Consider the following 24891-nt stretch of genomic DNA (forward strand, 5'->3'; position numbering starts at 1 on the left):
CCCCAAGCGCGAAAACTCACGACGTAGGAATTTGGAACCGGAAGTCCACACGCCGCGGGGCAGGCCGGGGCTGCGAGAGCGCATGCGTCACGGCCGGCGGAGGCCGACCCACAGAGCTTCCCCCACCCCCACCCATTTCCTATAAATGGAAGGGAAACGCCCAATGAGTGACGGGGGGCTTTGACCTATCGCCGAACGCGGTGCTTTCCGTCCCCGCCCTCCCTGCGGCAGCGCCTTGTCTCTAGCACCCCCTCGCGGTGCTTCCAGGAATGCCAGGACCTGGCGCTCCGGCTCTGCGGCAAGCGCCCACGAGACCCCCCCCCCAGCCACGGCCCCTCCCTGTACTCTGGGGCGCCGAGAAGAGATGGGGGGGCATGGGGACAGAAGGAGAAGGGGGCAGCAGGAGAGGCTGGCAATGATGCCCTGACCTTGGGCACCTGGCACCACCGAACTGAGCTGGGCCACCTCCCCAGGAGCCCCCTGTGGCCTCCAAAGCCAGATGGTTTTCCTGGGGGGCTGGACCACTAGCCCCCCCTCTGACTTCTGGGACCTTCTCCCTGAATTATTTTCCCTTTAAATATATATTTCTCGACAAACCCAAAGCTTTTAAAAATAAAAGTTTTAATTCATTTGGTATTGACAGGGACCTTCTCGGCACCACAGCCTAATTTGGGAATGGAACGAGGATCCTTAAAAACCATGTCCAAAGAGCAACACAACCCATCATCCTCTTAGACCCAACGCTACCAATACTAGGCTTAAATCCAAGAGAAATCATGAAAATTTTCATACCAACTCTTTTTTTGTAAGGGCAAAGAATTGGAATTGAAGGATCCCATAAAAAAATGGGGAATGGTTGAACAAGCTGTGGTATATGACTGTGGTGGAGGACTATTGTTCTATAAGAAACCATGCATGGTTGGACTCTAGAGAAGGACTGGGTGAAGGGAGCAGAACCAAGAGAACACCGGACACATTAACAACAATATTGAGTTCATCCACCTCGAAGGATGCAGCAGCTCTCAACAGATCAGGGAGCTGGGACAACCCTGGGAGACCTGTTAAGGACGTCATCCACATCCAGAAGAGAGAGAGAGAAAAAAACACACAACCCCCCCCCCCCCAAACCCACAGAATCTGAAGGGCTACTGTGTTCAATTTTTCTTTCTTTTCTCTTAGTCCTAATTTCTCACACACAAAATGACTAATATGTAAATATATTAAACACAAATGTACATGCACAACTTTTACCAAATTGCCATTGGGAGTGGAGGGTGAGTGAGAAGGGAGAGTGATAGAAAAACTTATAAGTATGAAAGTTGAAATGCCATGTTTAAAAACTTTCATAGTATATTATTGGAAAAATAAAATTAAAAGCAAAGAAATAAAACCCTTAGTTCTTATTTTCACATTTTTCTTCATCTATCAAAAATATGTAGAAAGCATTCAACTAAGATCAATGTATAACATGAAAACAATGTAAAGCCTAATGGAATGCCTTCTGTAGGGGGTGGGGGAGGAAACCAAGAATGGGGGAAAAATTGTAAAACTCAAAATAAATAAAATCTTTCTTAAAAAATGTGTAACAAAGCATTGAGAGAATGCAAGCATGTAACTAGGAAGCCTCTTTACAGGAAGTTTTCCTGATAAAGATATGCAAAGAGGGGCTGCTAGGTGGCAGAGTGGATAGAGCACTGGCCCTGGAGTCAGGAGGTCGAGTTCAAATCTGGCCTCAGACACTTAATAATTACCTAGCTGTGTGGCCTTGGGCAAGCCACTTAACTCCATTTGCCTTGTGAAAACCTAAAAAAAAAAAATTCAAAGAACTGATTCAAATTTATAAGAATAAGAATCATTCTCCAATATATAAATGGTCAAAGGATAGACACATATAGGTTTTTTGATGTTATCTTTTTTGTTATCTTTTTAATATATAATATTATTTCTATTTATAGAAAAAAATGCTAAGAGAAGTAAAACTTCTCCTTAACCACATACATCAATTTTAGATAACAGAACAGTTAAAATAAATGAAAAAAAGCAGAAATTTTAAACTTTGCTATAGCTTTAAAACATTAACATCTGATACAATTAGAAATCACATTCAGATCTCAAATTACTTTTAAAAAAAGTATGACTCCTTAGAAAAAAAATACTGTATCCTATTTGAAATGAAAACACAGGTCTAACCTTACATGCTGGCTTTTCCATCTTTATGATAGTCCTCTTTCCTCATCACACTGTTAGCTGGTTTTAACACTTTTCCTTTTTTTTCCTTTTTTTATTTTCATTTTTGTTTTTTTAATTTTTTTATTTAAAATATTATTTAAGTTTTACAATTTTCCCCCAATCTTGCTTCCCTCCCCCACCCCCACCCCACAGATAGCACTCCATCAGTCTTTACTTTGTTTCCATGTTGTACCTTGATCCAAATTGGGTGTGATGAGAGAGAAATCATATCCTTAAAGAGAACAGAATTCTCAGAGGTAACCAGATCAGACAATAAGATATCTGGTTTTTTTTTCCAAATTAAAGGGAATCAGGGCGGATAGGTGGCGTAGTGGATAAAGCACCGACCCTGGAGTCAGGAGTACCTGGATTCAAATCCGGTCTCAGACACTTCATAATGACCTAGCTGTGTGGCCTTGGGCAAGCCACTTAACCCCGTTTGCCTTGCAAAAACCTAAAAAAAAAAAAGTTAAATTAAAAAAAAAATCCAAATTAAAGGGAATAGTCCTTGTACTTTGTTCAAACTCCACAGCTCCTTATCTGGATACAGTTGGTACTCTCCTTTGCAGACAGCCCAAAATTGTTCCCAATTGTTGCACCAATGGAATGAGCAAGTCCCTCAAGGTTGAACATCACTCCCATGTTGTGGTTAGGGTGTACAGTGTTTTTCTGGTTCTGCTCATCTCACTCAGCATCAGTTCATGCAAATCCCTCCAGGTTTCCCTGAAATCCAGTCCCTCCTGGTTTCTAATAGAACAATAGTGTTCCATGACATACATATACCACAGTTTGCTATGCCATTCCCCAATTGAAGTAGATTTACTGGATTTCCAATTCTTTGCCACCACAAACAGGGCTGCTATAAATATTTTCGTACAAGTAATGTTTTTACCGTTTTTCATCATCTCTTCAGGGTATAGAACCAGTAGTGGTATTGCTGGGTCAAAGGGTATGCACATTTTTGTTGCCCTTTGGGCATAGTTCCAAATAGCTCTCCAGAAGGGTTGGATGAGTTCACAGCTCCACCAACAGTGTAATAGTGTCCCAGGTTTCCCACATCCCTTCCAACAATGATCATTATCCTTCCTGGTCATACTGGCCAATCTGAGAGGTGTGAGGTGGTACCTCAGAGAAGCTTTAATTTGCATTTCTTTAATAATTAATGATTTAGAGCATTTTTTCATATGGCTATGGATTGCTTTGATCTCCTCATCTGTAAATTGCCTTTGCATATCCTTTGACCATTTGTCAATTGGGGAATGGCTTTTTGTTTTAAAAATATGACTCAGTTCTCTGTATATTTTAGAAATGAGTCCTTTGTCAGAATCATTAATTGTAAAGATTGTTTCCCAATTTACTACTTTTCTTTTGATCTTGATTACATTGGTTTTATCTGTGCAAAAGCTTTTTAGTTTAATGTAATCGAAATCATCTAATTGGTTTTTAGTGATGTTCTCCAACTCTTCCTTAGTCATAAACTGTTCCCCTTTCCATAGATCTGACAGGTAGACTAGTCCTTGATCTTCTAATTTGCTTATAGTATTGTTTTTTATGTTTATGTCCTGTAACCATTTGGAGCTTATCTTGGTAAAGGGTGTGAGGTGTTGGTCTAATCTAAATTTCTTCCATACTAACTTCCAATTATCCCAGCAGTTTTTATCAAGGAGGGAGTTTTTATCCCAGTGGCCTGACTCTTTGGGTTTATCAAGCAGCAGATTACTATAATCCTCTCCTGCTTTTACACCTAGTCTATTCCACTGGTCCACCACTCTATTTCTTAGCCAATACCAAACAGTTTTGATGACTGTTGTTTTATAATATAATTTTAGATCAGGTAGGGCTAAGCTACCTTCGTTTGCATTTTTTTCATTAAGCTCCTGGCAATTCTTGACTTTTTATTCCTCCAAATGAATTTACTCATAATTTTTTCTAACTCATTAAAGTAATTTTTTGGAATTTTGATTGGTAGGGCACTAAACAGATAGTTTAGTTTTGGTAGAATTGTCATTTTTATTATATTAGCTCTCCCTATCCATGAGCAGTTGACATTTGCCCAGTTATTTAAATCTGATTTAATTTGTGTGAGAAGTGTTTTATAATTGTTTTCAAAAAGATTCTGAGTCTGTCTTGGCAAATAGACTCCCAAATATTTTACACTGTCTGAGGTTACTTTGAATGGGATTTCTCTTTCTATCTCTTCCTGCTGTTTCTTGCTAGACCTATATAGAAAAGTTGAGGATTTATGAGGGTTTATTTTATAACCTGCAACTTTGCTGAAATTGTTAATTGTTTCCAGTAGTTTTTTAGATGATTTCTTGGGATTCTCTAGATAGACCATCATGTCATCTGCGAAGAGTGAGAGTTTTGTCTCTTCCTTCCCAATTCTAATTCCTTCAATTTCTTTTTCTTTTCTAATTGCTGAAGGTAAAATTTCTAATACAATATTGAATAGTAGTGGTGATAATGGGCACCCTTGTTTCACCCCGATCTTATTGGGAATGCCTCTAGCTTCTCCCCATTGAATATAATGTTTGTTGATCGTTTCAGATAAATACTGCTGATTATTTTAAGGAACAGTCCATTTATTCCTACACTCTCTAGTGTTTTTAATAGGAATGGATGCTGTATTTTGTCAAAAGCTTTTTCAGCATCTATTGATATGATCATATAATTTCTGATAGGTTTGTTATTGATATATTTGAGTATACTAACAGTTTCCCTAATATTTAACCATCCCTGCATTCCTGGAATAAATCCTACTTGATCATAATGTATTATCCTAGTGACGACTTGTTGTAGTCGTTTTACTAAGATTATATTTAGGATTTTTGCATCTACATTCATCAGGGAAATAGGTCTATAATTTTCTTTCTCTGTTTTAACTCTTCCTGGTTTAGGTAACAGTACCATATTGGTTTCATAGAAAGAGTTAGGCAAAGTTCCATCTTTCCCTATTTTTCCAAAAAGTTTATATAGAATTGGAACCAATTGTTCCTTAAATGTTTGGTACAATTCACTTGTGAATCCATCAGGCCCTGGAGATTATTTTTTAGGGAGTTCAATAATGGCTTGTTGAATTTCTTTTTCTGAGATAGGGTTGTTTAGGTATTTAATCTCTTCTTTATTTAACCTGGGCAACTTATATTTTTGTAAATATTCATCCATTTCACTTAGATTATCAAATTTATTGGCATAGAGTTGGGCAAAATAATTTCAAATTATTACTTTAATTTCCTCCTCATTGGTGGTGAGTTCACCTTTTTCATTTATAATACTAGCAATTTGGTTTTCTTCTTTTTTTTAATCAAATTTACCAGAGGTTTATCAATTTTATTGGTTTTTCATAATACCAATTTTGGTTTTATTTATTAATTCAATAGTTTTTTTGCTTTTGATTTTATTAATTTCTCCTTTAATTTTTAGAATTTCTAAATTGGTATTTGATTGGGGATTTTTGATTTGTTCTTTCTCTAATTTTTTTAGTTGCATGTTTAGTTCATTGATTTCTCCAATTTATTCATATAAGCATTTAGAGCTATAATATATCCCCTGAGAGTTGCTTTGAATGAATCCTATATGTTTTGGTATGTTGTTTCATTATTATCATTATCTAGGATAAAATGGTTAATTCTTTCTATAATTTGTTTTTTGGTCCACTCATTTTTTAAAATGAGGTTATTCAGTTTCTAATTTGCTCTGGGTCTTTATCTCCTTGGTCCAGTATTGCATATGACTTTTATTGCACTGTGATCTGAGAAAGATGTATTCACTATTTCTGCCTTTCTGCAGTTGATCATTAGGTTTTTATGTCCTAGTACATGGTCAATTTTTGTATAAGTTCCATGTACTGCAGAGAAAAAGGTATATTCCTTTCTATCCCCATTCAGTTTCCTCCATAAGTCTACCATATCTAATTTTTCTAACAATCTATTTAGCTCCCTAATTTCTTTCTTGCTTGTTTTATGATTTGATTTATCTAGATCTGGTAGTGGGAGGTTGAGGTCTCCTACTAGTATAGTTTTGCTGTCTATGTTTTCCTGTAATTATTTTAGCTTCTCCTCTAAGAATTTGGGTGCTGTCCCACTGGGTGCATATATATTCAATATTGAAATGACTTTATTGTCTATGGTACCTTTTAGGAGGATAAAGTTTCCTTCCTTATCTCTTTTAATGCTATCTATTTTTGCTGCTGCTTTGTCTGAGATAAGAATTGCTACCCCTGCTTTTTTTACTTCAGCTGAAGCAAAATATATTTTGCTCCAACCTTTTACTGAGTTTACTCTATATGTATCTCTCTACTTCAAATGAGTTTCTTGTAAACAGCATATTGTAGGATTCTGGTTTTTAATCCACTCTGCTATTTGCTTATATTTTAAGGGAGAGTTCATCCCATTCACATTCAAGGTTATGATTACTAATTCCTTATTGCCCTCTGTGCTATCTTCCCTCTGTTTGGATTTTTCCCCCTCCCCCCCCTTTTATCCATATTCCCCAGTATTTTGTTTTTGAATACCACCCCCTTCAGTGTGTTCACCCTCCTATATCACACCCTCCCCTTTCTTTCCTCTTTCCCTTTTTCCCTTTTCCCTTCCCTTCTTTTTCTTATTTCCCCTTATTTCCCCTGCTCCCCTTCCCTTTCTCCGTCCCCTCCTCCCCTTTTCCCCTTTTAATATTTGAAAGGTTAGATGTTTTATAAGTTAACTGAGTATGTGTAGGTTGACTTTAAGCCAAGTCTGATGAGAAGAAGATTCAGGTGTTTCTACTCTGCTCCCTTCTTCCCCTCTATTACCATAGATTTTTTGTACCTCTTAGTGTAATGAGATTTGTCCCATTCAATCCCCTCCCTCCTCCCATCTCTTTCCTGTCCCCCTTTTTAGGGAGGTAGTGTATTTTTTTAGATCATTCTATCTAGGTCATAGAAAATTCTGAGTGTCTGCCCCTTCTAGTTCAGTATATTCTATTGAATAGAGTCAAAATTCCTGAGAGTTATTAGAGTCTTTTTCCCAAGTGGGGTTAAAGCCAGTTACATCCCATTAGATAGCAATCTCATGGATAGGTCATGGATGTCCATCATTTCTGGCTAGGTATATTCTCTCTGTTAGAGTTACATTTCTCAGGATTTATGAGAGTCTCTTCCCCGACCCCCATGCTGGAATATAGCCAGTTTCAACTTACTGGATTGCATTTTTTTTTCCTTTTACCACCCCCCCTTTTTTTTTTACCTTTTCATGTGTCTCTTGAACCTCCTGTTTGATGTCCAAATTTTCTGTTTAGCTCTGGTCTTTTCATCAGAAATTTTTGGAATTCTTCCATTTCGTTAAATGTTCATCTTTTTCTCTGGAAGAGAAGGCTCAGCTTTGCAGGAAAGTAGATTCTTGGCTGCATTCCAAGCTCCCGTGCTCTTTGAAATATCTCGTTCCAGGCCCTTCGATCCCTTAAAGTTGATGCAGCCAGGTCCTGCGTGATCCTTACTGTGGCTCCTTGATATTTAAATTGTTTCTTTCTGGCTGCTTGCAGGATTTTCTCTTTTATCTGATAGTTCTGCAATTTGGCCACAACATTCCTTGGTATTTTCATTTTAGGATCTTTTTCTGGTGGGGATCGATGTACTCTTTCAATAACTACTTTGCCCTCCGATTCCATGATATCAGGGCAGTTTTCCATCACTAGATCCTGTAATATTAAGTCCAGGCTTTTTTTCTCTTCGATGTTTTCAGGAAGTCCTATAATTTTCAGGTTGCCCCTTCTCAATCTATTCTCAAGGTCAGTGGTTTTGTTGATGAGGTAGTTTACATTTGCTTCTATTTTTTATTTTTTGATTTTGTTTAACTGATTCTTGCTGTCTCATGGAGTCATTAGTTTCTGTAGACTCCATTCTTTTTTGGGGGGAGGAATTTTCTTCATTAACCTTTTGCAACTCCTTTTCCAATTGGTCAATTCTACTTTTGAAAGAGCTTTCCATTTGACCAATTGAAGTTTTGAGAGAATTAATTTCTTTTTGCATTTGCTCGTTTCAGGATCTGAGAGAATTATTCTCATTTTGTAATTGTCCAATTGATGATCTGAGAGATTTATTCACCTTTTGTGTTTGTCCAATTGTACTTTCTAAGGTATTGATTGTCTCTCCCAAATTTTTAAGCTCCTTCCTTATTTCTTCAAGGAAGTCTTTCTGTGCTGGAGACCAGATTGTATTCTCCTCAGAGGTTCCAGGTCTCTCTGAGTTGGGCTCTTTCCCTTCCAGGAATTTTTCTATGGATCCACCTTTCCGCTGACCCTTCTTCATTTTCCTAAGACCTTGAGTTGGGTGGGGCTGGTTCACCTGGGCTTGGGATCTCTAAAGGCTTTACTGAGTGCAGTTTCTCTGGCTGGCCAGTAGGAGGTGCTGGTTGCTTTCTTTGGAGTGTCTGTGACCTTGGTTGAGAGGCCTTCTTCCTTTTCAGGAAGGGAGGAGTTGGAACTATTGAATTCTTTTGCTTTCAATCAATGGTGGGCTTTACCCTGGCCTGAGGTCATTCCTCAGCTGGGCTGGTTCTTTTGCTCACACACCTGGGCCTGAGGCAGAAGTAGTTTGCAATTATTTGTTTTGGGGGAGGCCTCTGTGCAATGGAGGCGTGGACTCAGAGTTTCTCAGACCTGAGGAGCCTAGGGATGGCATCTGAAGCTCTCCTGTACCAGAACTCTCCCCGCAGCCCCTTCCCCAAGCTCCAGGGAGACAGCACCAACACCAGCGCCTCTGTTTCCCCGTGGACCCAAGCCCCCTTCATACAGCCCCACCGCTGATCCAGCAGGTCCGGCTCTCGGGCCCTTAGACTCCTGGTTCCAATTCAGCTGTTAATCTGGCTGATCCCGAACTGATCTTCCCTCGGAGCTCAGACTCACCTGTCGGTACTCAGCCAAGGCTGCTGTGGGAGACAAATCCTGAGGTAGATTTTCCTCTCCTGTCTTTTCTTTCTGGGTTTCCTGGTTTGGATTTCTTTTAAGAGGTTTGTTTCATGTGATAGATGGGGAAGAGATCAGGAGACTTTAGAACTGTGCCTGTCTTCGCTCTGCCATCTTGGCCGGAAGTCCTAACACTTTTCTTAGTTTCCCACAATTCATATAAACAGACCAGTTTGGTTTTCTCCCCTTAGATAAGGAGACATTACCATATGATATGGCCTAAAATTTACATCCAATGCCATAGACCCAAGCTCCCACTTTACAGAGACACCATCTGCTTTCTAAAGCACTGATTATTAAGTAAGTTGTGAAAAACATGATAAAAAAAACCAAGCCATCAACAACCAAATGAAAGTGCTCAAAATCACTAATAATAAATGCAAATTAGCACAGCTCAGGTTCTACCTCACACTTATTGGATGGGCAAAAATGACAAAAAAGGAAAATAACAATTGTTGGAGAGTCTGTGGAAGGACTAGAACAGTGACATGCTGATAATTGAATTGTGAAATGGCCCAATTATCATGAAAAATAATTTGGAATTATACTTCCAAAGTCATGAAACTGTATATAGCATTCAATTCAGCAAAAAACCACTATTAGACCCATATCCAAAACTGATAAAATACACAAAAATATTTATTACAAACTTTTTTGATGTAGCAAAGAATTGGAAATAAAACATTGATAAAGAATTGATGAAAAGGATGATTCAGAGAAACCTGGGAAAACTTGTATTAACTGATACAGAATGAGGTAAGCAAAATCAGGAGAATAATTTTTGTATTGCCTACAATAGCATTGTAAAGGAACGTTACTTTAAAAGAGTTCAGAACTCTCACTAATACTATAATTGATTATGATGCAGAATGAGACATATTTTGAGACTTGGACAATATAGTTTAAATATATTTTGTTTGACTACATTTGTCTGTGGAGGCAGAATAAGAAGGTGTTTGAAGTGATCTGTACTTATGCTCTTGGACTCATACTTCCAGCTCTTACTCATAGGGACAAGTCAAGTCTCTCATCAATGTGCTAGGGGTTATATAATTTGCTTCTCCCTTTTTGCTTATAAGAATTTCTCTTTCCTTCTAAAGCTATCTACATTTTCTAATAAAGATGACTACATTTGATGACTACATTTCTAATTGTTTTAAGCTTTGGATTCCTCTCTGATGAAAGTCTATGGATGTACATTAATTTCTCCTGGCAAAACTTCTGGGTTACTTTTTAATATGGTATTGTAATATGATATTTAGAATCTTTTTTATTCATATTTTAATGATTCTCAGATTGTCTAGTACATTATAGAACTAAGTGCAGAACTAGCTCTGTTGCTTTGATTTGAAGGGATTATAACTCTAATTACAGTTTTGTGAATTTGTTTTCTTATTTATCTCTGCAGTTTTGTCTTTCATGCAGAATATTCTTTGGTTTTATTAAGATTTTTAAAAGTTTATTAGATATTCAATTTTTCCCCAGATACATGTAAAAATAATCTTTCATATTCATTTTTAAAACTTTGAATTCCAGAATCTCTCCCCACCCTCCAACCCTTTCAAGAAGGCAAGTAAATCTATATAGGCTATATACATATGTAGTCATGTAAAACATTTCCATAATAGTCATGTTGGGAAAGAAAATAGTTTTGAAGTAGCAAAGAATTGGAAATTGAGGGAATTCCTCATCAATTAGGGGATAACTGAACAAGTTATGATCTATGAATGTAAATGGAGTGCTATGGTTCTGTGAGAAATCATGAGGATCTCATGGAGCAATTCTTTTGAAGCAAATACATCATCTGACATACAAAGCGAAGAAACAGGCTGCAGAAAAGATAGCATATTGCTTCTATTAACTCAATGATCATATATATATATATATATATATGTATGTATATATGGGTAATGTGAGTAAGACTGATGGTCACTCAAAGCTTCATATTTTCACATATTTACAGTACTTGCAAGTTCTTCCAATAACAATAATAAGGCTATGAGTGAGGGAAAAGGACTTGCTTACCTCTTCTCCACCTCATATTGGTAGGTCAGAAACATGGTCACATTAGTCATGGCCCTTGATATATTGGCAGTACCAACACTCACCTTACCTTATATAGTCACCATAGGGCCTGTGGCCCTAGTGTCCTATGCTCTGGGATAAAACAGATTTTTTTTTCAGTCTTGGGGTCTTCTCCAAAAATATAATATTTGTTTGTTTTTTGCTCTTACCCAGAGGGAGCTCTGGGAAGGAAAAATCTGGAAAAATCTCCAAGTATAGCTCAAATATAATTCACACATAGATTTCTATAGATGGGGGTAAAGGGTCACTAGTTCCTATTTAATCATTCAAGGTAATGATACATTTTTCAGATCTAGAACAGCCTTTATTTCACCTGACACAAAATGAATAAAGGACTTGCAGTAAATAGCAAGTGATTAATATTCTCCTACCTTTCCATTCCTACTGTGTCCCAGAGTGGTCCCTTAGATTCATGTCACCACATTAAGGTTTGGACTAACTCTGGAAGGGAAAATGTACTTGGAGTTGCTAGAGGAGCAACCCTTTCAGATAGGATTTGCTTTCACCAAATAACTCATTGTAATGGCGAAGTCTAGATCTTTGGTACCTGTTTTGTAACTTTATCCCCTTTGCTGCTCTTTTGGTTTGGCCTTATATCCATCCATCCAAAGGAGTCAGTACTGCCCCCAACCCCCCCCCCCTTTTCTTGATAGAAGTCTAGATTCTGAATGATCAAATTAAGGGTTGCTCCTGAGGAAACCTGAAGGCTGACACTGCTTAGGAACCCTTTCCTTTTTCCAGGAAGCTGGGAACGCTAAAATTCAGTAAATTCTATTATTTGGCCATGTGTATTCTAGGGCTTTAGTTTGAACAAGTATGTTCTCCTACCTCTCCAGGGCTGGATCCAGAAACTTGGACTCTTGCTAGTCTATCATTGTTGCTGTTTGGTACTGTTTGTGAACTAATGGTACAGTGATAGCCATTCTGATAAAAATTGTGACAAATCTGCTCTCAGGTTTCTGATTGGTCTGGATAATTCTGAAAAGTGAAAGAAAAAAAGCAGTAAGGACTGACTCCCTTTCTTAATAGGTCCAGCTACACATTCCCTAATTGATAAAATGGTCAAAGGATATGGAAAGGCAATTCTTACATGAAGAAATTAAAGCTGTCTATAGTCATATGAAAAACTGTTCTAAATCATTAGTGAGAAGGGAAATGCAAATTAAAACAATTCTGAGGTACTAGCTCACACTTAACAGACTGACCAATAGGACCAAAAAGGAAAATGATCACTGTTGGAGAGATGTGGGAAAACTAGGAAACTAATGCATTGTTGGTAGATTGTGAAGTGATCCAGCCTTTCTGGAGAGCATTTGGAATTCTGTTCAAAAGCCAATAAAGGGGCGGCTAGGTGGCAGAGTGGATAGAGCACGGGCCCTGGAGTCAGGAGTACCTGAGTTCAAATCCGGTCTCAGACACTGTATAATTACCTAGCTGTGTTGTCTTAGGCAAGCCACTTAAGTCCATTGCTTTGCAAAAACCTTAAAAAAAGGGCAATAAAACTGTGTATAACTTTTGATCCAACAATACCACTACTGGGTCTGTATTCCAAAGAGATCACAAAAAAGGGCAAAAAAATCTATATAATACATAAAATCCAAAAAAAAAATCCGTAAAAATATTCATAGCAGCTTGGTGGCAGAGAATTGGAAACTGAGGGGATGCCCATCAATTGGGAAATGGCTGAACAAATTGTGTAATACGTATGTGATGGATCACTATTGTTCTATAAGAAATCATGAGGGACAGGACTTCAGAAAAGCCTGGAAGTAAAGCCGAGTGAAATGAGCAGAACCAGAAGGAAATTAAACATGCTAATAGCAACATTGGGTGATGATCAACTATGATGAACTTGTTCAATTTGGCAGTACATAATCAAAGACAATTCTAAAAGATTTGTGATGGAAAATATAATCCATATCCAGGGTGAACTTTGAATGCAGACCAAAGTTTACTAAAGTTGTCTTTATTATTTTTTCTCTCTAATGTTTTTTCCCTTCTATTTGGATTTGATTCTTCTTACACATAAAGATTAATATGAAACTATATTTAGCATAATTACACATTTAGAGTCTGTATTAGATTGCTTTCTGTCAGGGGGAAAGGAGGGAGAAAAATGTAAAATTCAAAATCTTGCTAAAGAAAGTAATTGATGAAAACTATTGTTGCATGCTGTTGGAAATACAGATAAATAAAAAGATTAATGAAAAATAATACAAAAAAATTGAATGGGGCGGCTAGGTGGCAAATAATCACCTAGCTGTGTGGCCTTGGGCAAGCCACTTAACCCCATTTGCCTTACAAAAAAAAACACCTTAAAAAATTGAATCCCCCTGCAAAGGAGTGGCTTTGACCCACAAAAGACTAAGTCAATTCATCTCCAATTGATGAGATCTGATGAAAATCCCAATCAAAACCTTATCACCCTGTAACTTTACAAACTGATCAGGGAGCTTTTTTTTTTTTAGGTTTTTGCAAGGCAAATGGGGTTAAGTGGCTTGCCCAAGGCCACACAGCTAGGTAATTATTAAGTGTCTGAGATCTGATTTGAACCCAGGTACTCCTGACTCCAGGGCTGGTGCTTTATCCACTGCCCCACCTAGCCACCTCAGGGAGCTTTTTTGAACAACCTTCTAACACAAGTTTTCTTACCTTTACAAGAAAGGGCAATAGAAGGCAAGAGAAGTAAAAATATCCCTCCAAAGTGAACCCTGTCCTAAGTTAGTTCCACGGGATCTTGTATAACTACATATTTCTTAGTAGGAATATTGAATACTGAACTACTTCCTCTAGCAAGTAATATATCTGACTGTGTGCCTAATGTTATGGATATGTTAGAAGACTGGTTCTATGGAATGAATGAAGAATTTAATAAAGCCCAATTGTTTTAGAGGATAAAAGCATTTGAGGAAAAGCATATTGAGGAAAAACTGCAGAAAACTAGCATTATTCAATAGGTGCAGACTATTAGTTAACCTGCTCAAGAAAGAGGACAATGCGGATGCTATCCTTTGTGAACCTTCCTAAACACAGATTCTTAAAGAGAATCTCCTTCCTTAAAAAGAGGAAGGGAGAACTGTGTCAGATACAGTGAAATGATTAAATTGAGACAGTAGTAGCTTTGCTACCCACAAAATTTTAGTATAGACTGCCAGCCCTGGGAGAGAATTTAGAACATAGAATGTTGTGGATGACTTTACAGAAAAGGAAAGTGAGACCCAGAGAGGAGAAGTTCCATGTTAGAACACAGAGCTTGTGCATTGACATATCAGTCATTAAAGGAACTCAGTGCAACATTCTGTCATTTTTTACTTTGTTGAAATTAGAGGACCTTCCCTGTTGTTTTCCTTCCTATGTATAACCAAGTAAAACATCTTCCACAGACCAAAACTCTTTCTTCCTTTTGCCTTAGATGACCAAGTGCTCCATCTCAGTTCAGATTCACACTCTATCCTGATATCTGGCAATATTTAGACAGACAGATGTTTGATTAATGAGTCTTAATTTCTATTCACTCCTACAGAATGACACATTCACAACAACAAAACTAAAAAGTATGTATATTTAATAAAATGATTATAAAACAGGTAGAAATAAATTAGTTTTATAGCAAAAATAATCAATAAATCCTAATTATAATAAAAAGGAGATCAAAGCCTACATAAACATAAATATAAAGAGAAATCATCACCGAATTGGGGGAGCTTCAACATCTAAATGAACAGTGACTGGGGAGTTCTGGTGTATAGCCTCCAGAGTCCCGATCAGGAAGGTCCCAGGCCAGGCATCCTCTCAATGGGTAAGGCTCCTTTCAGGCTAAGGTCTAATTAGATCTTATATAGCTTGAGAACAAAGAAGGCTTCTTTTCAATTGTATTGTGGAATTAAACCAAATTAGCCACCCTTCCCCTAACCGCAAGAATTATAGTGATTACATTCAAGAATGGCTAGTTCCTGAAAAGATAGGCAGTGTTACTGTGTGACCTTGAGAGTCCAGCCAGGACCAGTCAAGGATGTTCAGTAGTTCTTTTAAATACTCAAGGTGTTTTAAATATATGCATAGGATCAATCCTGCTCATCTACCTTCCTGTTCATCAGGGGTGAACTGGGGGTCAGTAATTCTCTCTAGCTAAACTATAATTACTTACCATGCAAAATCTTATATCTTGTGTATTAACCATTAAACAATCTAGAACTTTAAGATAATTAACACTTTTTCAGTTCCCTTTGGTCACTTATATTATATCTAATTTTTCACGTTTCCTTTTTGAACCTTTGCCATTGCTTTATATGCCCTGTTAGTCTTCACCCCTCCTTCTCCACTTTTTCCCCTAGTTTCTGATTAACTGAATTCTCTTCTATCAAGATGGGATATGTGAAGGCCACAGAGAGGTGGAAATAATGATCAGTCCATGAATAGTGATTAGATTTTAAAGTAAAGACTGAATTAGATAGAAAGTAACAGAAGCCAATGTTATAACCTGATCAAAATTATAATTGAACTTTAAGGTTCTAGACAAATTAAATTAATGGAATTGATGGAAATCAATGGAATAATCGGGGGAAAAAATAGCAGGAAGACACACATCACCCTTTTTTCACTGGAGAAGTGGATATGAAATGGTGGACTTGCTGTCACTTGTGGTTACTAGATATGCTGTTTGTGCTTAATTATTTTTCTTTGTTATATGGGAAGATTCATAAGGAGAGGAGAAAGGGAGGGACTTTGAGGAAAAGGATTCGATCCATGATTTACAAACTAGACTTGTAAAGCATATTTGCAATTGGAATAATAATTATTACTAGTTACAATAATGTGATCAAAAGAGTTGCTTGAGAAAACAGGGAATGGAATCAGTGTGAAAATACAGAAAGGGAGAATTTAGGAGAGAGAAATATGTTATTATCCCTCAAACATAATTTAAAGGACAGGATGCCTCTGATTAGCTAAATGAAAATAGGCCCTTGGAAAATATAGATGTTATAGGAATGATGAGGGAATTCATAAAACTCAATAACAATATTGACAAAATTATCCCTAAAATCACATTGAAAATGCTTTTCTCTGATTCTGTAGCCAGTAAGAAAATTTAATTCTGACTTGAGTCGCCTATCTGAGGAGAGAGTACATTGGCTAAGTTTTCTTTTTCAATTCCAGTTAGATTTGCAAATACACATATTAGCACTGTGGTTCTCAGACTATAGCATACTACTAAGTTATGTTGTGGCAAATACCAATTTAACAATGAGTACGAGTAACTGCTTAAGAGAAGCTCTAGATTTTAAAGAGGAAGAGAATGAACCCAGGACCTAAAAAAACCAAATGAAAACAAAAAAATAAACTTTGTTTGCCTTTTCCGTTGTTTGGGAAAATCTTATACAGGTGAGTGACTCATTAGCCAGATCAGCAGATGGAGGCCATTGGCAAACTTGATAGCTATAACTTTCAGGTATGAGGATATCCAAAAATATGTGGCAAGTTCATCTCTTGGTTTTTTTTTTTTAGGTTTTTAGCAAGGCACATGAGGTTAAGTGGCTTGCCCAAGGCCACACAGCTAGATAATTATTAAGTGTCTGAGACAGGATTTGAACCCAGGTACTCCTGACTCCAAGGCCGGTGCTTTATCCACTATGCCACCTAGCTGCCCAAGTTCATCTCTTCATTAAAGGACATTGGTTTCTTTGGAATGGAGGAGTAACAATCCCTCCATATTTATCTTTTGTGGGGGGGGACAATCAGGATCATGTGCCTTGTCTGGCTAATATTGAGTGTCTATATTCAGATTAGAACCCAAGCCCTCCTGACTCCAGGAATTACCCACTGTGCCACCTAGCTGCCTCTTCCCTTATTTATCGTTTAAAATTACATGAGGGGAAACTGGGTGGCACAGTGGATGGAGCACCAGCCCTGGACTCAGGAGGACCTAAGTTCAAATTCAGCCTCAGACACTTAATAATTAGCTGTGTGACTTTGGTGAGTCACTTAACCCTACTGCCTTAGAAGAATAAAAAAAAAAGTTACATGCATTTGAAGGAAAGATTTAGTACAAAAGTGAAAGGGATAAGAGAGAGGAAAGAGAGAGATATGAAGATGAAACACTAAACAGGTAAGTTGACAAATGAAGAGGAGTTGGATGTAAGCATCATATGATTTCAGACATATAGGCAAATATTCTACATCTGGCCAATGGGAATAATTATACTCATTCTTCATGAAATCCCTACTTTAAAGTCTCATGTGGCAGGGAAATAGGCCTGTGTTCTCAAAGGCTGTGACAGCAGAACACAAACTGCAGCAGGTAGATCCTACCAAGCATGTGTGAAAAGACCTCAAGAGCAGGTTTGGTGACAGTCATCCAGAAACCAGTCTAATTAACTGGAAAGAGCTTCATCGCCTAAAGACTGCCCACCAGGTGAAAAATTTCATTTTTTAGATGCAATACCTCAGGAAGATTGTCTAGCAAAAGACAGTGAAGGGTGATCTGTATATGGAAGGAGGTTTTGACATCTATGAAATAATCTTTTTCAGTACTGAACCAAATCAAGCAGGATAATGAGAATGAAAGCACTTTGAAAAGTAAACAGAAACAAAAAATTTCTGTGTAATATTAGCAATTAGCTAATAGGGCAGTTAGGTGGTGCAAGTGGATAGAGCACCAGCCCTGGAGCCAGGAGCACCTCAGTTCAAATCCCAACTGAGATACTTAATAATTACCTGGCTATTTTACTTTGGGCAAGTCATTAACCCCATTCCCTTGAAAAAAAACTTTAAAATGAATAGCCAGTATTTATAGAGCAATATAAGATTTTCAAAGCATTTTCTATACAATATTTCATTTGAGATATAAATAATAATAATAAACAATAATGAGTTCTGGTAGAGACGGTAATGGAAACTAGATCTATATTAGATCAATAGCCTCTGAGACCTGAAAGCTTCTGCCCTTATGATCTGTACCCTAGCACAAGTTTTTCATAACTGAGTAGAAAACTTATCCAATAATAGTACCATATTCCAACTGCTCATGATTTTTGGAAAGGTTTTAGCTTACTCAAGGGTACCTTGTATACAAATCAGGATCAGTTATATTAATGTATATCTGATGAGGGAGACAGAGAAAGGGGGAGTAGTGGCCCATTCTCACCTTCCCTCATTGTTCCTCCCTTTTCCCAACAACCTCCTCAATGCCCCCTTTACCTCCTTGTTCCTCAGAGTGTAGATTAGGGGATTCACCATGGGTGTAACCACTGAATAAAACAGAGAAATGAATTTGCCCCGGTCTTGGGAACTACTCTTGGCTGGCAGCAGGTAGGCATAAATGGCTGAGCCATAGAAGAGGAATACTACTATCAAATGGGAGCCACAAGTGTTGAAGGCTTTACGCCGACCTTCACCTGACTGAATCTTCAACACAGCCTGGACAATGTAACCATAGGAGATGAGGATGATGCTAAGGGGGACTGCAGTGAAGAAGGCACAGACACCATTGAGGAGAGCCTCATTGAGGCTTATGTCACCACAGGCTAACTTGATCATTGCTGGCACTTCACAGAGAAAATTGTCAACTTTCTGGTGTCCACACAGTGGGAGCTGCACAGTGAATGTTGACTGAATTAGGGAGTTTCCTAGGCCTCCTAGCCAGGCAATGGCAGTTAGCTGCCAGCAAAGCCGAGGGTGCATGATGGTCATGTAGTGCAGGGGCCTGCAGACAGCTACATAACGATCAAATGCCATCATGACCAATAGGATGCATTCAGTGGCACCCAGCCAGAGGAAGACATATAGCTGGGTTATGCAGCCACTGTAGCTGATGGTTTTGTCTGGGCCCCACAGATTCAACAGCATCTGAGGGACCGAACTTGTAGTATAGGCAAGGTCGAGGGAGGAGAGGTTACTGAGGAAAAAATACATGGGTGTGTGAAGCCGGGCATCCAGGCGTGATATTAGGATAATGGTCAAGTTGCCCACCAAGGTCATCAGGTAGGAGAACAGGATAACAACAAAAAAGATCTTCTCCAGATGGGGATGGTCAGAGACACCCATCAGAATGAAACCTTTAAAGGAGTTGTTGTTGACTCCTCTCATCACTGGCCACATTCTGACCCCTAAGGAAGAGAGAAAGGACATTACACTGAGAAAAGTGTCAGGAGAGTCATAAAATGAGAGTGTAAACTGTTGATCAAGATTGATTTCCTCAAAGTGAAGTCTTCAAGGAGAATAAGTTATGAAAGAAAGAAAGAAAGAAAGAAAGAAAGAAAGAAAGAAAGGAAGGAAGGAAGGAAGGAAGGAAGGAAGGAAGGAAGGAAGGAAGGAAGGGAAGGAAGAAAGAAAGAAAGAAAGAAAGAAAGAAAAAGAAAAGAAGGATAGGAAGGATTGAAGAAATATCATGAGTCTCTTGACTCCAGGGCTATCTACTAGTTTGGGTCTATCATTTTCAGGTCTATCTTTACAGTTACCAAATCCACAACCTCCAAGAATTCCCAAATGAACAAGCAACTTTACAAGAAGAGCAATCATGAATTATCAGGACGATTTGGAGAACAACCAAGATGATGAGGGGAGTCAAAACTATGCTGAATGAGGATTGGGTGAAAAAATTGGGAATATGTAACCTTAGTTGAGAAGATATGGGTAGAGATTGCTATGACAGTTGTCTTAAGATTGTGATAGGAGTATCAGATGTAAAAGGGTTTTGACTTGTTTTACTTGGACCCAAAAGGTAAAGAAGGAAGTTACAGAGATTTAGTTTGAAGATCAACTTACTGAAAAGCTTTCTAATAATTGTAGTTGTCCAGTATTAGAATTGAGGGTCACATTTTAAATCTTTAAGTGAAACCTCTCTATAATATTAGTCTCAATAAAACAAGATAGTAAAGGCATAATTTAAAAGATATATATATATATATGCACCTATATATCCAAATATGGATTGATATTATACTTTCTCTTTCTTCCTGATATTTTATAATTCATAAATACAAACAAGTTTTAATATTAACTCAACCAATATATGATTTGGAAACAAAATAATATAAAATAAATATTATATATCTTTAGACAACTTATATTAGATTAATATATAGTTACTACACTCTTGATCCCTGATAGAGTTTTAGATTGTTTTCTCCTTTGCATTACCCTGCTCCTCTGTCTTGGTAGAGATAATTTAATACTCTACTCCTTACAGCTCAGGTAATTTACTTGCCAACTTCCTTACACGTATTATCAAATAAATATTTTTTATATTACCTAAACAAAGGAAAATATGTCCATTAGTTTAGAATTGTATTATGCTATTACACACTTGCACATGGACTGAGATTGCAAAGGACTTCAGAATATAGACTTTTAGCACTAGAAGACAAGAATGTAAGTTAGAACCTTGAATGTTAGAACTAGAAAGGACCATTGAGATCATTTGGTCCAACCAGGGTACACTCGTAAATATTTACCAACAAACTTTCCAAAAATGAAGGGCAGGTTTAAGTTTCATCTGCATCACTAATATGTTCCATTACTTTTTACAGCTAGATGATTATCAGAAAAATATATCAAGACCTGATTTGTAGTATTACTTATTTCTCAGGTGTAAACATTGCCCTGAAAGCTTAATGATCAAATGTTTTATTGTATAGATGATGAGATCTAGGGATCAAAGGTTATATAATGTTGGAATATAGAAACAAAATTAATCTCAGATTGTAAAGCTGAGAAGGAATAAAACTGTACCTTGTAAAAAGTCATAAGAATTTTTGATGTTATGTAACAGGAATATAAACTCTCCACTCAATCATAAAGTATTTGAATTGAGGATCAGGTTTTGAAAGTTGAAAGAGGTAAGTTTAATGCAAATAGAAGGAAGTGTTATTTTCTGAGGATTGAAAATTTATGAAAATTAAGAGGATCTGGTAAGAAATATAAATCAGCACAATAGAAGTTTCTGTCTACACCAATAATTTCAGTCATATAGAATCATTTAGGAAAACTGGACTATTTGAAGGATTCATGCACCTTCTTCAGTTATTCTACATCCTTTTGAAAGGGACTAGTAAGAAGTGATCAAAAAATAGTGTCTATGTACTTTGAGGAGAAGCTAAAGGATGGAAGATGTAGATTAGTAGAATAGAAAAATCACTAGATTTAGAGTGAAAGGCAAAATATCACAATCTCTCTGAATTTTGATTTCTTCTCCGTAAAATGAAGGAGATGGATTTCATCCCCAATGTCTTATTCCAGCTTCAAATACAAAATCTGGGGTTGCTTAAATTGAAGAAAAAAATACTAAGTAAGATGTTACACATTTAATTGACTGTTGTCACTGTGAATGGCCTTTTAAAAGAAGGATATTGAGACTTTTAAATGGGTTTGCATTAAATGAGATGTGGTGCCATGAAAAATGAACTCTCTTTAGTCACAATCAGAGGAATTCAAATTCTGATTTTACAATTTATTCTCTGTGTGACCCTGAGCAAGTCACAACTCCTCTTAGTCTCAGTTTCCTCATTTGCAAAATGAAGAGTACAACCAACTTTAAATCTATAAATCATATCATCTGAATATCTCCAGGATATCTGTTAGAGGGGGTAGCCCACTCTATAGGAGAAGGAGGAGGGATCTCTTTGGAAATGAAAGTGATATAAAACAGAAGACATTGATATAAAAAAGGAGAAGAAACTGATTCCTATTAAAGGTGATAGAATCATTGGTGCCATTCAGGAAGAAAGGAGATATACAGTTTTCATGGGTGATTGAGACTTTTATCTGTCAGGAGGCAAGGAGATGAACTCGGTGATGTCTCAATACTCCTTCCTACTGCAGAAGGATATCTGTAATTCTAGAACTTCTATGCCCCTTCACATGATAATCTTTCCACTCCTATTGGAGTGTAACCAGCTCAAGAACATCTATCATTTTTGTTCTTCCTCTTTTCCCTTCTTGAGCTCCATCTGGAACTGGAACAAGACACTGAGGATGAAATCAAAGTCCTTCATTTTGGAGAGATGAGCAAATCAAGAGCCAGAGAGACTGTGGTTTAAATATTCTCTTTGACTTGAAATCTAGTGAATTTTTAATTCCACTATTCTACATAATGCATTCTTTAGCTATTCCTCAAAGTGCATATGCACTTGAATTTGCCTGGTTTAATTTTTGCTATTAGGCTGTCCTTAGCAATGCCTTTTTATTAACCTGCTTCATATCAAAGTCTTTCATCCTTCTTTTTCCTTTGTGGAGATGACATGAATAATGGGCCTGTAAAATATGCTTTAAAGGCATTTATGAAATCATGTCTTACCCATCTTTCCTCCTGGATCAGTAACCTCAGTCCTCGAAGACCATCAGTCAATCGGCATCATTTCTTCCACCATTCTTTATTTTCTCTGCCTCTCATTTTTTCTTTTCTATTTAACCCTTTCTTCCTTCCTCTTATGGGATTGTAGAATCTTAAATTTAGGAATAGACCTCAGGAGGTGATCAACAAATTTTTCTCAGTCCATTTCCCTTCCCCTCTACCTCAGCTTCTCCCAGGTCAAAAATGTGGAAGCATAGCTTTGGCTTTGGAACTTTTCCTCACTTTTTGATGCATCTGCGATTCTTCATTATTTCTCCCTTAATCTCCAAATTTCCCAAACTTCAAACTCTCCCAGTCATTGAATGCCAAAATGTGATGTGGAAATGGAGCTGTCTGAATGAAGCCTGTGATAAATGGTTTCTTGCTTTCCCTTACTCCTTCCCTCCTACTTTCTATCCATCACTTGCTCTTCATTTTAGGTCTCCCTCCTTCAAGACACTAAATTCTTTGATTGGTGAATTGTCCTTTTTCTCTTATTTACAAACTGGAATGAATCCTGCCAATTTGGGACTAATGGGAGTGGTCTTCAAACAAAGAGGTTGGATTAGAAAACCCTTTGCAGAGTCCCTTCTGACTCAGCCATTCTGTGTTTTATGATTTCAAGATTCCTTCCAACTCTGATAACCCTGGTTCTAATAAGGAGTCTTCTTTTAATAGGCTATGACTGATGATTCCCCTTCAGCTGAGAGATGCACCCACATGAGAAGGAGCTGGACTTTGCTTAGTGAAGCACTGGTAGCCAGCTTTTCACTTTTCTGCACCTTTAGACAGGTCACTTTGCTTCTACACTTTTTTCCCCCTCAACTGAGAGTTTTAATTCCTGAGACCTCCTTCACAGAAGGTGAGAAGCCCCTGTAGACTGAATGCTGGACCTGTGAAGGAGAAGGCTGTTTGACTTTAGCTCCAGCCCTAAAACCTCCTTCCTCCCTTTGGGTACAGGAACTAAATATCCATACACAGCCCCCCCCCCCCGGTTCACCAGGGCCCTCCATAATCTACACATTTCCCTTTCTCCTTCAAAACTTACCTAGCCTGTGCCCCAGATTCACATTGATAATTGACTAATTGCTGAAGTATTTCTGGAAGATCAAAACCCAGGTTTCCTGATTCCCAATCTATTGGCTTTCCATTATATCATTTTTCTGTGGGGAAAAAAAGAGTCAAATTTGGAATCATAGGATCTAGGTTCAATTTCTGACTGTGCAAACTTGGGCAATCAGTTAACTTCTCAGTTTCTTCATTTGAAAAAAAAAAAACGTTTAGATGAGATGATCCGGCTTCCAGCTCTAAATCTATGTCTTAGTGGGTTACTGTTACCTTCCTCCAAGGTAACAGTTGCATTTTAGAACACAATTTCATGTCCTTGATGTTTTAATTTAAAAGATTGACTATAGGTAGAACACATGTTGGAACTGGAAAGGGTTATAGAAATTGCCTAGTGTGATCCCTTTAGCTGCCAAATGAGGAGCAGGGAAGTGATTTGTCCAGCTCAAAGAGCTGCTGGGAAAGTTTGGCTGCAGAAGCTAGATCTCCTGACTCCTGTTTAATGCTCTTTCTGGGATACTTTTTGCCAGTGGAGGAGATATTTTTGGAAGGGTGAATATTTTGAGTCCCCTATCAGATGCTACTTCTAGACAACCAACTTTTCTACGTCCATTGAGGGCTGGTTGCTGCAATTCATCCTAAGGTTTTCTCACCAACATTCCTGACTCCAGTAATGGAGCCCTCCATCCACTGGAACAACCTAACTGCCTTGGAATCAAGAGAACCTGAGTTCACATATGACCTGAAACATGTACTATCTATGAGACCCTGAGCAAGTCATTTACCTCTCTGCCTCAGTGTCCTCATTTGTAAAATGTATTGGAGGAGGAAATGGTAAGCTTCTCCAGTATCTTTGTCAAGAAAACTCCAAATGGGGTCACAGAGAGTTGGACATGACTAAAAGGACTGACCACCCTCCCCAACATCAACAGCTAGTGAAAATAAATGTTTTTCCTTCATCGAAATTTTTGGACCCTCCGAAATCTAACCAGAGACCTTTTGGTGGGGAGATGGGTTTTCTGTGGATGCTAGGTTAAGAGGCCCTGTTGTAGAGTAAGTCAGTCAACCAGTATTTACTGATTGCCTGCTAGGTGCTAGAAAAGTAGATGGTCAAAATAGAAAGAAAGCAGCCCCCCATAAAACCACCAACCAGATGCTATATGAACCATATTAATTAACAATATTAATCTCCAGACCTGGGGACTGAATGGCTAGGTTCTACAACTAAGATACCATACCCCAAT

At 37.8% G+C, this 24891-nt stretch overlaps 1 protein-coding gene across 1 annotated transcript; it reads right to left on the minus strand.

Moving 5' to 3' along the window:
- Window positions 1-87: 87 nt before the first annotated feature.
- LOC141496443 (olfactory receptor 2C1-like) lies at window positions 88-19350 on the minus strand. Its single transcript, XM_074198979.1, has 2 exons — window positions 18398-19350; window positions 88-571 (listed from the first exon to the last, which is right to left on the minus strand). The coding sequence occupies exons 1-2, from the start codon at window positions 19348-19350 to the stop codon at window positions 88-90; spliced, it is 1437 nt and encodes a 478-aa protein (XP_074055080.1).
- Between the last annotated feature and the right edge of the window lie 5541 nt (window positions 19351-24891).

This window comes from Macrotis lagotis, chromosome 8, assembly GCF_037893015.1.
Source record: "Macrotis lagotis isolate mMagLag1 chromosome 8, bilby.v1.9.chrom.fasta, whole genome shotgun sequence".
Taxonomy (NCBI): domain Eukaryota; kingdom Metazoa; phylum Chordata; class Mammalia; order Peramelemorphia; family Peramelidae; genus Macrotis; species Macrotis lagotis.

Bases quoted from the DNA above. Each gene is read 5' to 3' on its own strand.
- LOC141496443 (XM_074198979.1), bottom strand. From the start codon at position 19,350: ATGTGGCCAGTGATGAGAGGAGTCAACAACAACTCCTTTAAAGGTTTC. The intron at 572-18,397 runs GTGAGAATGGGC...ATATATTTAAAG, and splicing joins GGGAGGAACAATGAGGGAAG to GGAAAATAATTCAGGGAGAA.